Genomic DNA, 15,617 nt, shown 5'->3' with positions numbered 1-15,617 from the left:
ATCCATTCATCCGATGATGGACACTTAGGTTGTTTCCATCTCTGGGCTATTGTAAATAGAGCTGCAATGAACATTTTGGTACATGACCTTTTTGAATTATGGTTTTCTCAGGGTATATGTCCAGTAGTGGGATTGCTGGGTCATATGGTAGTTCTATTTGTAGTTAAAAACACTCATTCTGAACAGACTTGTGGTTGCCAAAAGGGAGAAGGGGTGGGGAAGGGATGGATTAGGAATTTTGGGTTAGAAGCTGCCAACTATTATATATAGAATACATAAACAACAAGGTCCTACTGTATAGCACAGGGAACTATATTCAATATCCTGTGATAAACTATAATGGAAAAGAATGTAAAAAAGAATGTATATATATGTATATCTAAGTCACTTTGCTGTACAGCAGAAATTAATACAATACTGTAAATCAACTATAATTCAATCAAAAAATAAAAATTAGGGGCTTCCCTGGTGGTGCAGTGGTTGACAGTCCGCCTGCCAATGCAGGGGACATGGGTTCGTGCCCCGGTCCGGGAGGACCCCACGTGCCGCGGAGCGGCTGGGCCCGTGAGCCATGGCCGCTAAGCCTGCACGTCCGGGGCCTGTGCTCCGCGAGGGGAGAGGCCACGGCGGTGAGAGGCCCGCATACGGCAAAAAAAAAAAAAATTAAAATTAAAAATTAAAAAAATAAAAATTAAAAAAATTTTAGAAAGAATAAAAACACTCATTCTTTATCAGGTCTAATTAACATGCAAACACAGAACAGAATGGTGGGTTGGTCACAAAGGATATCATCACCTATCTGAAATTTACTCTTCATCCCCTTCTGCGTGACTAAAATTTCAAAGTAGAATTAGCTTCAAGAATTTGCCACTACATTTCTGTGCTCACATTTTGTGAATTAAAAAAAATCATCAATCAACAAATTCTAAGACTTAGTATCTGCTTCTCCTCCCCTTCTCTAGTAGGCTTTCGGTGAACTGGAATGGAAGAAGAGTCTTTTGTTTATCCTTGGCACTTCAAAGGGGATGATTTAAGTCCCTATCTTACAACTTAGATGTAAAAGGATTCAGTACTTTTTAATGATTAATCAATGCAGTTTGCACTTTAGAAGAGCCTCCGAAGAACGTTTATTTCATCGTGATAATGATGTAAATTAGTTATTACCTGTAAGCAGACTAGTGATAACTTGGGTTTATTTTCATTTTAAAATATCAATGCTAGCACAATTCAGTATCCGCAGACAGAAAGAACATTCTATCTGGAGTCGGAAGGCTTAATCACGTACAGAGAAACTACCATGTGATCTCTTACATCTCAATTTCTTCATGTGTAAAGGAAGTAAAAACTATTTCACACTATTGTTCATTCCATAAATATTTATTGAATACTCACTAAGTGCCAGGCACTGCTCTAGATACTAAAGACAAAATGATGAACATAAGTCTCTGTTGTCATGGAACAGAGACTTACATTCCAGAGGGAATGCTTACATTCCAGAGGGAAATAGACATAAACAAACAAACAAAATAATTTTAGCAGCTAACAAGAAATGCTATGAAAAAATAAAACAAGACCATTGTGCTAGTGACTGACAGTGAGGTCTACTTTAGATGGTTGTTAAGGAAAGACTTCTCTGAGCAGTGATGCCTAAATGAAGACCTGTACACCAACAAGGAATCAGCCATGGTACAGCCGTGGGATAATATCAGTCCAGGAAGCCAGAAAATATATGCAAAGGCCTGAGGCAGGAACAAGTCTGAGGTGTTTTAGGAACATACAAAAAAAGCTAGAGTGGATAGAGAGTGGTGAGCAAAAGGTTTACTGTAGAAAGGTAAGTGGAGAAAGATCATAAAGCCATAAGTCATAGTAAAGAGTTTGGATTTTTTTCCTATAGTCTAATATTAGAGAATTTTAAGCAGGGGGAAAAACATGATCTTTTTTTTTTTTCATTTTTTTTAAAGATCACTTGGGCTGTTGATAGAAAATGGACTTTAGAGCACAAAAAGGAAACAAAGAGACCAGTTATGAGGTTTTTGTGATAGACCAAGTGAGACATTATGGTGATTTATATGCAATAGTGGTAGCAAGAAAAAATGGGAGAAGTTATGAGGCTTAATGAGGCAATGTATTTGACAATATTAGAAAATACCTACGACAATGATTAATATAGTAGAGGCTTGTGGCACACTGTATTTCCCAAAAATGGTCTATAATGGTATTTCTCATCCCACAAGCTCTTCTAGAACTTTGCCACTCCCTCATTAAGAAGGGGAGTCTTTTGGGGCTTCCCTGGTGGCGCAGTGGTTGAGAGTCTGCCTGCCAATGCAGGGGACACGGGTTCGAGCCCTGGTCTGGGAAGATCCCACATGCCGCGGAGCAACTAGGCCCGTGAGCCACAACTACTGAGCCTGCGTGTCTGGAGCCTGTGCTCCGCAACAAGAGAGGACGCGACAGTGAAAGGCCCGCGCACCACGATGAAGAGTGGCTCCCGCTCGCCTCAACTAGAGAAAGCCCTCGCACAGAAATGAAGACCCAACACAGCCAAAAATAAATAAATAAATTTATAAAAAAACAAGTGGAGTCTTTTGTTTGTGAGTGGGTCTTTGTAACTGCCTTAACCTAGCAGACTGGGTGGGACATAATACAAATTATTGTACATTCTTTTCCAGCATCACAAACAGCATGGGAATCCTAATCTCCCAAAGCCAGATGACTGAGATCTCATTACGTAAGGATGAAGGAAAAGTGATATCCTTTGTTCATTTTGCTACTTGAAGAAATGCAATACAAAATGGTACAACAAATTATGTAGAAAACTTTTAATAAAATGCTCTTAGGTTGTAGAATATCATGTATAAAATGATTCCATTTGTACAAAATATACATAAATATGTATATAAGCACAGAGTTGCTAGGAAAACTATTCTCCAAAACACAGATAGTAGGATTTCCAGTAGAATTTTCCTTCCTTCTACCTAATATAGTTTTTGCTATTGTTTCAATTTTTAAAAATTAAGATTATGTTGTCATCTCTTCAAGAACAATAAAACTATTTTTTAAAGCTTTAAAATAAAGAGTAATGTCAAATTCTGCAGAGACAGCGATATTAAAACTAAGGGTAAAAAGCACCCACTGGGTTTAGCAACAAAGCTATCATTGGAGACCTTTGCTAGGATTTTCAGTGAAATCTGGAGGTAAAAAGATTGCTGTAAGGTAAATGCAAGATGGGTGAATAAAGACAGACAATGCAGAAGACTCTTCCAATAGGTTCACCTATCCTGAAGAAGAGAGGTTAAGATGGTATTTCCAGGGAGACACAGAATTAGCAGAGATATTTTTCAACTTGGGAGAGATACAGTCCACATTAATTTGTTAATGAAAAAGCCAGTAGATCCTAAAATTCATATAGAAATTCAAGGAACCCAGAATAGCCAAAACATCTTGAAAAAGAACAAAGCTAAAGGCCTTACACTTCCCAATTTCAAAACTTACTACAAAGCTACAGTAATTGAAATAGTGTGACACTGGCATAAGAATAGACATAAAGATCAATGGAATAGAACTGAGAGTCCAGAAATAAATCTTCACATGGTTTATGGTTAACTGATTTTCAACAAGAGTGTCAAGACAATTCAATGGAGAAAAAATAGTGTTTTCAATATATGGTGCTAGAATAACTGGTTACCCACATGCAAAAGAATAATAAAAATAATAAAGAATATAAAGTTTTTTAAAAATAATGTGACCCTTAGCTCACACCATATACAAAAATTAATTCAAAATGGATCAAAGACCTAAATGTAAGAGCTAAAACTATAAAATTCTTAGAAGAAAACTTGGGAATAAAACTTTGTGACTTTAGATTAAGCAATGGTTTTCCAGATATACCACCAAAAGCACAAGCAACAAAAGATAAATTAGACAGAGTCAAATTAAAAAATTTTTGTGCTTCAAAGGACACTATCAAGAAAGTAAAAAGACAACCCACAGAAAGGGAGAAAATATTTGAAAATCATGTATCTCATAAGGGACTTGTATCTAGAATATATAAAAAATTCTTACAACAAAGACAACCCAATTTAAAAATGGGCAAAGGACCCAAATAGATATTTCTCTTAATAAGATTTACAAACAGCCATTAAGCACACAAAAAGATGCTCAACATCAATAGTCACCAGGGAAACACAAATCAAAATACAGTAAGATACTACTTCACACCCACTAGGATGGCTATAATCAAAATGACAGACAATAACAAATTGTTGGCAAGGATGCAGAGAAACTGGAACCCTTATACCCCTAGTGGGAATGTAAAAAGGTGCAGCTACTTTGGAAAACAGTCTGGCAGTTCCTCAAAAAGTTAAACAGTTACCGTATGACTTGGCAATTCCACTCCTAGATATATATCCAAGAAAAATGAAATATATTTGGAGATATATATCCAAATATATATCCACTCCTAGATATATATCCAAGAAAAATGAAAACATATGTCCACACCAAAACTTATGTACACAAGCGTTCACAGTATCATTAATCATAATACCCCAAATGTGGAAACAACTGAAATGTTCATCAGCTGATGAATGAATAAATAAAATGTGGACTATACATATAACAGAACACGCAGCAATAAAAAGCACTGACATATGTTACAATATGGATGGACCTTGAAAACACCATGTTAAATGAAAGAAGCCATATTAGAATTATTTGAAGAATACTTTAATAATATGATTCTATTTATATGAAATGTCCAAAAGAGGCAAATCTACAGAGACTGAAAGTAGATTAGTGGTTGCCTAGGGCTAGGGGTGAAATACTGGAAGTGACTGTTAATAGAAATAGGGTTTCTTTTAGGGGTAATGAAAATTTTCTAAAATTGATTGTGGATATGGTTATACACTTCTGTGAATAAACTAAAAGTAAAAAGCTCATTGAACTGTATCTTTCAAAGAGATGGTATATGTATTAATATCTCAATAAAAAATGAAAAGCACCAGGCAACCTAAAAATTTACTAAAATTTTCCATATGAAATTGTTACAACTATGATGTTTAGTTGTTATACTGCAAAATAAATATTCTTAAACAACAAAAGTCTGTACATAGAAAGGAAGAAGTTGAAGACATACAGGAGAGAGGGAGGAAAGCAGAAAAAGGAGAAAATCTATAGACTGAGATCCTCAAAAAATGTGTGAGCAGACGAAATCCAGAACACCCAAGGATTACCTCTTCCATCATGACAGAGAAGGATAGGCAGGAAAGTAAGTATACCAACAGGTGGGAGTACGAGCAGTTGAGAGTGTTTCCACCAAATGGACTCTATTGTCTCTGGGAAGCATGGCATCTTCTACAAGTGATGGAGGAAAGAGGAGGATTGAGAGAGACTGTAGAGATAGTTGCCAGAGTGACAAACCAAATATTCACCCAATATTTTATTTGCCCATCTGTGCCATAAGAGTAATGCTAAAATAAATTAAATTAAATTAAATAAGTGGACAATCTTAGGATGAAGGCTTAATGTGAACAAAACTCTGGGACACAGAATATCAACTTTCATAATAATCTTTGTCATGTGAATGGGAAAAAATTAATTATGAATACCTCAAAATACTTTCCTTGAATATGATTCCATTTATATGATTCCATGTATCATGTAAACTTAACTTTTGCAAAAAAACTCTCCAGAAAGTGGGCATAGAGGGAACCTACCTCAACATAATAAAGGCCATATACGACAAACCCACAGCAAACATCATTGTCAATGGTGAAAAACTGAAAGCATTTCCTCTAAGTTGAGGAACAAAACAAGGATGTCCACTCTCACCACTATTATTCAACATAGTTTTGGAAGTCCTAGCTACGGCAATCAGAGAAGAAAAAGAAATAAAAGGAATACAAATTGGAAAAGAAGCAAAACTGTCACTGCTTGCAGGTGACATACTATACACACAGAATCCTAAAAATGCCACCAGAAAACTACTAGAGCTAATCAATGAATTTGGTAAAGTTGCAGGAAACAAAATTAATGCACAGAAATCTCTTGCATTCCTATACACTAATGATGAAAAATCAGAAAGAGAAATTAAGGAAACACTCCCATTTACCATTGCAACAAAAAGAATAAAATACCTAGGAATAAACCTACCTAGGGAGACAAAAGACCTGTATGCAGCGAACCTACCTAGGGAGACAAAAGACCTGTATGCAGCGAACTGTAAGACACTGATGAAAGAAATTAAAGATGATACAAACAGATGGAGAGATATACCATGTTCTTAGATTGGAAGGATCAATATCGTGAAAATGACTATACTACCCAAAGCAATCTACAGATTCAATGCAATCCCTATCAAATTACCAATGGCATTTTTTACGGAACTAGAACAAAAAGTCTTAAAATTTGTATGGAGACACAAAAGACCCCGAATAGCCAAAGCAGTCTGGAGGGAAAAAAACGGAGCTGGAGGAATCAGACTCCTTGACCGATGAGAGTATTCAAGGAAAGCAAAAGATATAAAATTTCCATATACTTCTTCCCACTGGTTCTACTTACCCTCTTAGGAGGCTTCTTTCTTTTCTTTTCAGGGCATTTAGATTAGATACAATTTTTCTTCTGTTCCTTTTACAATTCTAAAACTACTATATTAAGATTTGGATTATTACTATGTACCATGTAAGCTTAATATAAAAATCATATTTGATATATTCAAAAACAGTTTATTTAGAAAAGTATAAATTCACTTTTAATTGTTTGATGTGAGTGGTGCTGATATCTTTCTAGGAGAATCTGAGACTCCCTCCTTTACATCTTTGCAAGAGAAACACATATACTTAAGCTCTTCAAAAACCTAAAATCCAAGAATTAGATGACAGATTTCTTTTTTAATCACCTTCCAGACATTGCTAAGGATTGCCAAATAACACTTAAATGTGTTTAGATTACCAATGGTTTTGAAATTCAAAGTCACTATGAGTCTCTTTCAGTCAGCATGTAACAGCAAAGAACATATTATTTCTCTAATGATTCCTTTTACAAAGACTACCTTGAGTGGCCCTGATAACTTACTAACTCACTATTTCTAACATTCTCTCCAAAGTGTTATAAAAACAATACAAATCAAGAAAGAGTGTTAAATATTTATGGGTAATGACTAAACAAATCATATTTTATAATCTCAACTAGTTCCTTATACAACCTGATTAATCTTCAACATGTCCCTAGTTATTCCTTTTTCCAGTTCCCATGGCCATTGATCTAAATGTCTACTACATTCCTTAAATCTTGACTCTACTCTCATTTTTAACATGGACCCTGCTTCTCATCCCTACAACATTTAAGCATACTCCTACCTTAGAAACCCTTCCCCTCAATTCCATATTCTTCTCTGCCTCTTTCACAATGAAACATCTTGAGTAAACTACACTTATTTTCTCCACTTCTTACCTCCTATTTAGTCTTCAAACCACTCTAATCTGGCTTCCACACCCACAACTCCATGGAAACTTCTCTCTTTGAGGGCATTAGTGATGTTCAAATTGATCAATCCAATGGATATTTTTAAGATTTCATCTATTCAATTCTCTCAATAGTATTCATGCCAATTCACTATTCACACCTTGACTGCCACATTCTTCTGGTTTTTCTCTGATACCTCTGGCTGTCCCTTTTCACTCTCCTGTGCAAGCTCTTTTCTCTGCCAATCCCTTAAATATGACTGTGATGGCTTAAAATCCCTCCACAAACTCTTTGACACTCCTTTCAAAAGGCAGAGCCTAATTCTCCTGCCCATGCCTAAAATTCCCATCCCCATGAGCATATGAGCCTAACTTAATGATTCGTTTCTAATGAACAGAATAAGTCAGAAGTGATGTCCTCAGACCAGGTCATACTAAGCACTTTGGCTTCCTCCTGGCTCTCACTTGGATTACTCCTTCTGAGTGAAGCCAGATGCTCTATCATGATGACACTCATGTAGCCTAACAGAGAGGTTGGCTGGTGCGGAACTGAGGCCACCTTCCAACAGACAGCAAGAAACTAAGGCTTTCTGCCAACAGCCGTGATTGTGAGTCATCTTGGAAGCAAATCCTCCAACTCCAGTCAAGCCTTTCAGGTGACTGCAAACCTAGCCAATGTCTTGACTGCAACTTCATGAGAGACTTTGAGGCAGAACCACCTAGCTAAGTCACTCCCAAAGTTCTGAGCCACAGAAACTAAGCAATAATAAATATTTGTTGTTTTAAGTGGCTAAAATTGTGGGTAATTTGTTACAAAGCAATAAATATCTAATCCAACGGTGTTTCTCAGTGTTCTATTCAAAGCTCTCTATTATTCCCACTCACTCTCTCGACTCTCCATTTGTGTAAAGCTAATATTTACCTGTAACCCAGATTTTTTCCTAAGTTCCAGACTACACGATATCTTTACATCAATTTCAACATGCCCCAAAGCAACCACCTTTCTCACCCCAACCTATACTTCTTATCCTTCCTATCATCATTCATCAAAGGAAATATAAAATCCTGGATTTCATCAGACTCCTCCCCTTTCACTCACATCCAATCAATCACTGAAATCCTGTCAATATGACTTCATTATTTTTCTGTAACCATAGTATTCTTTAAAGAATACAAATCTTACCTGAAGCTATTGATCAATTTTAAAAATCAGAGAGACAACCAGACATCACGTGCCACTTGATGTACAGGTTTCCCCTGCTACCTGAAAGTACACTGTTCCTATGAAACCTTCCTGAAATGGCATAAAGCAAAGAAGCAATAACCTTAGGACACATCTTTCTAATGGATGCACAAAATAAACCAAGGTAAAGCAAAGATGCTCACAGACACAGTTCAAAGCTATGGCAGTTTGATGCTGTGTAGTTCCCAGGGATGGAGCTTACTGGCGCCACTCTTGCTGCTTGGGGTACTCACTGCCTTTATAACAGCTCACTGCAAAAAAAAACCTCTGAATGCTATTTTTGCTTTTCACCTGTTTTCCATAAAAGCAAAAATCCTCTTCAGATTTCTTCTGGTTAGCAAAAACAGGTAATAATATAGGTCTTTCCTCAAAGTGAAGTGGGGTAAAGCAAACTCTCAAAAAGCGGGAGATACCTGTAATATGTTCCACCTACAAAGTATTCCTGCCCAAAGGAAAAAAAAAGTTAAGCTTCTAGCTCTAATTATAAGTTTATAGAAAACACGGAGGACAAAGGAACATGTATAAACATACCACAAGAATATTATCAGCAAAATCCAGAATGTAGAAAATCTACAGAATAATTTGCTGTCTTCAATCAATGAATGGCAGGACTTCCCTGGTGGCACAGTGGTTAAGAATCCGCCTGCTAATGCAGGGGACATGGGTTCAAGCCCTGGTCGGGGAAGATCCCACATGCCACGGAGCAACTAAGCCCGTGCACCACAACTACTGAGCCTGAGCTCTAGAGCTCGCAAGCCACAACTACTGAGCCCACGCATCACAACTACTGAAGCCCACATGCCCTAGAGCCCGCGCGTCGCAACTTCTGGGCCTGAGTGCCGCAGCTACTGAGCCCACGTGCTGCTACTGAAGCCTGCGCACCTACGGCCCGGCTCTGTAACAAAAGAAGCCACCGTAATGAGAAGCCCAAGCACCACACAAAGAGTAGCGTCTGCTTGCCGCAACTAGGGAAAGCCTGTGTGCAGCAATTAAGACCCAATGCAGCCAAAAAAAATTTTTTAATTGAAAAAAAAGCAAATGAATGATAAAGAAAAAAAGAGGGAAGGAAGACCTATAGAGTAAAAGAGACTCAGTTTTATATGTGGATCTTATTTGGAATCCTGACTCAAATAAACCAACTGGTGAGGGAGAGGCATTTGAGAAAAAAATCAAGGAAATTAAACACTGACTGGATAGTTGAAAATATTAATAAATAATTATTATTATTTAGTTGTAATAATGGTATTGTGATAACATTTTTTAAGAGAGAAACCTTAACATTTAGTAATACATACTGAAATATTCACAAATGAAATAATGAGTTCTGGGATCTGCTTTAAAGTAATCCAGTGGGCTAGGAAGGAGCTATTGGGAGGATTAATAAGACAAGGTTGGCCATATGTTGATATTGTACAAGCTGGATGACAGGAATTCATTTTACTATCCTCTTCTGTGTATGTTTGAAAGAAATTTTCTATAATAAAAATTTTTTTCTATAACAAAAAGTGCTTACAACACTTAAATGACTTTCCACTGCCCTGGCAGGGTAAAGTTCAAATTCCTTAGCATGGTTGATCAAGAAAGCCTTTCATTATTGGGCCCCTGCTTCTCTCTCCAGCTCCTCTCACCATTGTCCACCACACAGCCCAAACTCCAGGACTAACGAACTCCTTACTCTTGTCTCCTTGAAAAACATTTATTCCCTCTATCTCAAGCACTTTTCTCTCTCTGCTCACATGGCTAATCTCTATTCACCATTAAGGTAACAGCAAACCTACTTCTTCTAGGAAACCTTTTCTGACCCTCCAAGACAGAGTCAAGTTACCCACCTCTGCACCTCCCAAAATCCTATGCTTCCCTTATCACAGCTCTTACCTGATGTACACGGCAGTAGACTCTAGGTATCACGAGACTATGGACTATATCCATCTTATTTACCATTTTAACCCTTCTTCTTAGCATAGTTCCTGGCACATAGTACATAATCAATAAACATTTGATAAATTTACAAAAGGCACGACCTCCATTAACTTTCTAACCTTCCAACTCCTCACATATCTATATCTCACATAATCTATATCACGTATCTATGTCTCCCTCAATTTTCTTTCCTTTCTTGTCTTCCTTTGTGATCATGATTCACCTAAACGGTTGGCTGTCCACACAGTGTTCCCAAATTTATATCCTTAGCCCTCCCTGGGCATCTCACCTAATAAAAATTCAACAAATTCTGTGCTATAATCTAACAGGTCTTCATCTCCAGGCCTGACCTAAGGCTCCAAATACCTTCTGGACTCAATCTCCTGTTATCTCCCTACACACCTTTACACTGAAGCTGCTCAGAAATTCTCAATATCTTAATGCATTTTACGTTCTCAAGTTTCCCAATTTGTACATATTTCCCACTGCCTGAAATGCCCTTCTTCTCTTCTACCTTTAAGTCTCGGCTCAAATGTCTCTCTAGCCTTTTTTAGGCAATGTGCCCACAGCAGTCTACTCTTACTTCTATTGTAGAATTTACCATATTGTTTTGAAATTATGCTTAGCTGTCTGCTCTGCTAGATTGTGAGTTCCTAGATGGAAGGGACTCTCTCCTTCGTGCTTGTACCTCCAACGTATATAGTAAAGTGCCTATTAAAAAGTCCCAGATAAATGCTTGCTGAATGAATAATTGTTTTTAATAATTAAAAGACTGAGCTTGAACTGAAAAGATTGCCTAATTCTACTTTTCTAAAGAAGGTAATCAGTTTCTCTGTTCCTGTATTGGTCAGAATAATATACGAAACTTTTTTGCAAAAACTGAAAATTTATGTATTATGAAAGTAAAAGAAATGTAAAGTAAAAAGACCATCCATTCCCAGAAGATAGGTTTGGGTCTGGGCCCAGGTCCAGAAGAGAAGATCCAGGCTAAGGTGAGGTTTGGGTGAATCTATTTAGTTCACAGCAATTCCTGTGATCCTTTCCAACCCTGAGATTATCCCAATATCAATTCTTGGTACAGGCTGACTCCAAAACAAGGCCAATTTAGTTTAGTCCAGGGTTTTCATGGCCACCCTAGAATAGGCCTGCAACCACAGAGCCAGACCAGAGCCCGAGTGATTTGGGAAACAAGGAATAGAGTAACTTGCTATTTACTGCTCTGGTTAAAATGTTGTACAACTAATTCAGATACTCCTCCTAGAAGATGCAGACCCAAGTTAACAGCCACATGCAAATCATTAAGATGTACCTTCATCCTTCCAAATCCTAATGTACTGAAACAATGTCCAAGTGTACAGAATTCATTGCCAACATTCAATGTTTCCTACTTTCTCTTTAGATGAATACTTATCCTTTTGTGGCCTCTCCCGCTGCAGAGCGCAGGCTCCGGACGCGCAGGCCAGCGGCCATGGCTCATGGGCCCAGACGCTCCGCGGCATGTGGGATCCTCCCGGACCAGGGCACGAACCCGTGTCCCCTGCATAGGCAGGCGGACTCTCAACCACTGCGCCACCAGGGAAGCCCCTTTTCCCATCTTTACTGGACCTCCTCTAATTTGGGATTGAGTATCATTTTATTTTCACAAGATCATTTTATTTTACAGTATTTCTCTGTGGTTTAGCTGCTGGCAAATACTTTAACACCAAAGAACAAGAAAAAAAGCTTCTAAATATCCATTAGTGAGAAATATGATACCTCCTTCTGCTGGCAGGGATGATGGTTTTATAGTCTAATCTCAGAAGGGAGGATAAGTAATGGGGTGGGGGAAGGTGGCAGGGAAGAAGTATAATTTAAAAAACCGTATTTAGCCAGTAAGACAAAGAGAGATTTGCCAAGATATTCAGAAAGTAAAAGGGCAAGGAGGCAGAAAAAGGATATGACAAAGGAAGAAAAACAGGAAAAAAGGAAGATTCTGTCTGCGCTAGGATTTCCCAAGAACCCCAGCTTGGGGCCTCTCCAGTGTGACCCTAGATTCAGACCCACACAAAGTTGGGATTTGTAGAGTAACTTCATTCCATAGTGCCACTCACTGAAATTACTCTACCTTGAATAGGCTGGAAAGGTTCAAAAGGATTTTCTGATTATTACTTCTACTGAAACCCAATATTACTCTTCATGTATCTGAACTATGGGATTTCATAATTCCAGAGTTTTCAGGATATAATGTTCATTTGCCTCTCTTTCATGGCTACCTAAAGATAATCTTGAACAATGCATTTAAACCTCATTCAGGTTTGGTCTTTTTTTTTCCCTTTAAAAATTATGTAAAGAAAGGAAGTTGATGTTGAAAGTTATACTTGTTACTCCTGCAGGCTTGTCTTTAGTAACTCAAAGATTGCATTTTTCTCCTTCCTGTAGTGAAAGTGAAGTGTAATGGAAAAAGTAAAAAAGCCAGTTATTTAGAACCCTGATAACACTGCTTACTGCTAGCTCTGTGATCTTGAGCAAACTGCTTAAAAGCCAGGAGCCTCAGATTCCAAAACTGTAAAATGGGGATAATGAATACTTACCCTGCAGAATTATCGTGAGTAAAATTAATTAGGGGAACCACTAGACTAGAAGATAAGCTCCACAGAAAAGGAATGATGAATATATTGATCTCTGTTGATTCTTGCTCACGTGCACACGCGTGTGCACACACACCCACACACCCCTAGCCTAAAGCAATAACAATTAACATGTAGTAGGCGCTCAATAAATATTGTTTTAAATTAACGAAAAAATACTAGCGTCCCCATTTCTCTCATTGACATTAACCCTCCTTCCATAATCAGACTTTTTTTTCCTTCTGTCTTCTATTATTTTCCAAAGCCTTCAGGACATTCCATTTTGTTCTTTTAAGAGGCTTCTTCCCTCTCATTGGCTATTATTAACTAGACCATTAACCAACCATTCAGAGACAGTACTTTTGGAAGTAATTTCTCTAATTCCACCCACCTTCCATTTCTAATGCGTCGGGGGTGGAGGGATAGTCAGAACATAAGATTCATAGCAATTCATGGACCTTCCCACGGCCAATGATTCGTGTTTAACGACACTGAAGCCCTTAACTCGGCCCTTCCCGGAATATAACTTTAAGGAAACATCGCACTATCCAGTCTCTCTTCGCTAACAAGAGACTCCTGTGTAGGAAATCCTCCGCTCTCAAAAGTTAAGGCGTCGATCACGCTCGCCTCCCGCGGAATGGAGGCGGGAGTCCTGTGAAGAGACGCTCAACTTGGGCAGACCTGCGAAGGCAAGTCACTTCAGGACCCGGCCAAGCTCGTCAGACCACTGCTCTAAGAAAGCAGCGCTCCTCAATCCCTGGAGGGAAGGTAAGGGGCGCGGCCGTTTACAGGGCCTGGGGGGACAGTACCAAATCCATGATTAACAAGGGGAAACCGCACGGACCGCGCGACCGAACCCCTCAAAACACGACTACAACCACCCACCCACCTACAACAGCGCCCCACTCCACCCCCCAACAAACACCCGACCCTAAGAAACACGGCTCGCCCCCAGCCCATAAATCATAAAGCCGGTGCCCGCTTATTGGCTGAACCAGCATCTCTTTCACCCTCATTGGCTATCGGGGACGTAAAACCCTCCCCCACGAGGGAGCCCTCCCGTACGGCTGCACCCCCAACCAAGCCTAGCAACCTCTTCCCAGCTACCAAAACGCCCGGTCCCCACCTCCACCCAGGGATCGCGACCCCCGAGGCGCTCGGGGCTTTGCCTCCGAGGACTTACTGTGTAATAGGAGAGCAGCCCTGCATTGTAGTCCAGCACGAACCAACGGTACTGCCAGCCCTTCATTACGTTAGTCCATTTACTCAGCGGCCCTTCCATGATGGACGCCATCTTGGGAGCCGCCAATGACAACAAATTGCCTGACGTCAATCGCCTATAAGGCATTCGGCATGCGGTGGGCGTGGCCGTCGCGGGCAGGGGCGGGGCCAGGGCGGGGCCCCCGGCTCCTCGCCCTGGTGGACTCGCTGACCCCTGGCCCCAGCTGTCAAACACAAAAAACGATTTAAAAAAGAAAAAAAAGATTTTTTGGGGAGCCTGTTGTGTGTAGGACTCCACACCTGAGATGTGAAGAACTCAAGCATGAATACTGCTGTTAAGATTATTTATTAACATAAATAATTTTACTGCCCATGATGATACCTTACACATCCAAAAGATTTCACATCTGATATTCATTTAAGCAATCATTTCACAAACCCATTCATTTAATAAATACTTTTGGGGGGCTTCCCTGGTGGCGCAGTGGTTGACAGTCCGCCTGCCGATGCAGGGGACACGGGTTTGTGCCCCGGTCCGGGAAGATCCCACATGCCACGGAGCGGCTGGGCCCGTGAGCCATGGCCACTGAGCCTGCGCGTCTGGAGCCTGTGCTCCGCAACGGGAGAGGCCACAACAGTGAGAGGCCCGCGTACCGCAGAATAAATAAATAAAATAAAATAAAACAAATACTTTTTGTTTTGTACTAGATACTCTTAGGTTTTAGGGATTCAGCAGAGACTTCATGATGCGAACAGGAAATAAATAGTAAATTATACAGTATGTTACAATTTGGTAATTTGGAGAAAAATTAAGCAAGGAAAGAAGCAGAGAGTAGGGGCTACAATTTTAAGTTCCCAAACAGAGAAGGCCTGAATGAGAAAGTAACTTTTGAGCAAAGACCTAAAGAAAGGGAAGGAGGGAGGCTCGCAAAGGAACAGCAGATTGTTCATTGTGAGTGGAGCAGCGAGCAAGGAGAAAGTAGTTGGAGATAAGGTCAGAAAGTAAGGGGAAATCACGTAGAGCCTATAAGGACAATGGAAGTATTGTCCTACATATTGAGACAATGTCTGAGGTCCTGGGAATGCAACGCTGAAGGAGACAGAAAGGTTCCTTGCTAAGAGCTTAAATTCAGTGATGGAAAGCAGACACTAAACAAGTAAACAAGA

The 15,617-nt window shown here is 39.4% G+C and overlaps 1 protein-coding gene across 4 annotated transcripts in view; it reads right to left on the bottom strand.

Moving 5' to 3' along the window:
• Window positions 1-14,549, bottom strand: part of OSBPL9 (oxysterol binding protein like 9) — a 165,619-nt gene extending 151,070 nt beyond the window's left edge. For 2 of the 4 annotated variants that reach the window (XM_024739329.1, XM_024739331.1), the window contains exon 1: window positions 14,413-14,523. In XM_024739329.1, the coding sequence (XP_024595097.1) occupies window positions 14,413-14,523 (111 nt within the window). Of the gene's footprint in view, window positions 1-14,412 lie in introns of all 4 variants that reach the window. The other 2 variants (XM_024739330.1, XM_024739328.1) reach the window with 2 other exon arrangements.
• Between the last annotated feature and the right edge of the window lie 1,068 nt (window positions 14,550-15,617).

The sequence above is a fragment of the Neophocaena asiaeorientalis genome, unplaced genomic scaffold, assembly GCF_003031525.2.
Source record: "Neophocaena asiaeorientalis asiaeorientalis breed wild unplaced genomic scaffold, Neophocaena_asiaeorientalis_V1.1 scaffold138, whole genome shotgun sequence".
Classification (NCBI taxonomy): Eukaryota; Metazoa; Chordata; class Mammalia; order Artiodactyla; family Phocoenidae; genus Neophocaena; species Neophocaena asiaeorientalis.
This window is presented reverse-complemented; position numbering and strand designations above follow the sequence as displayed.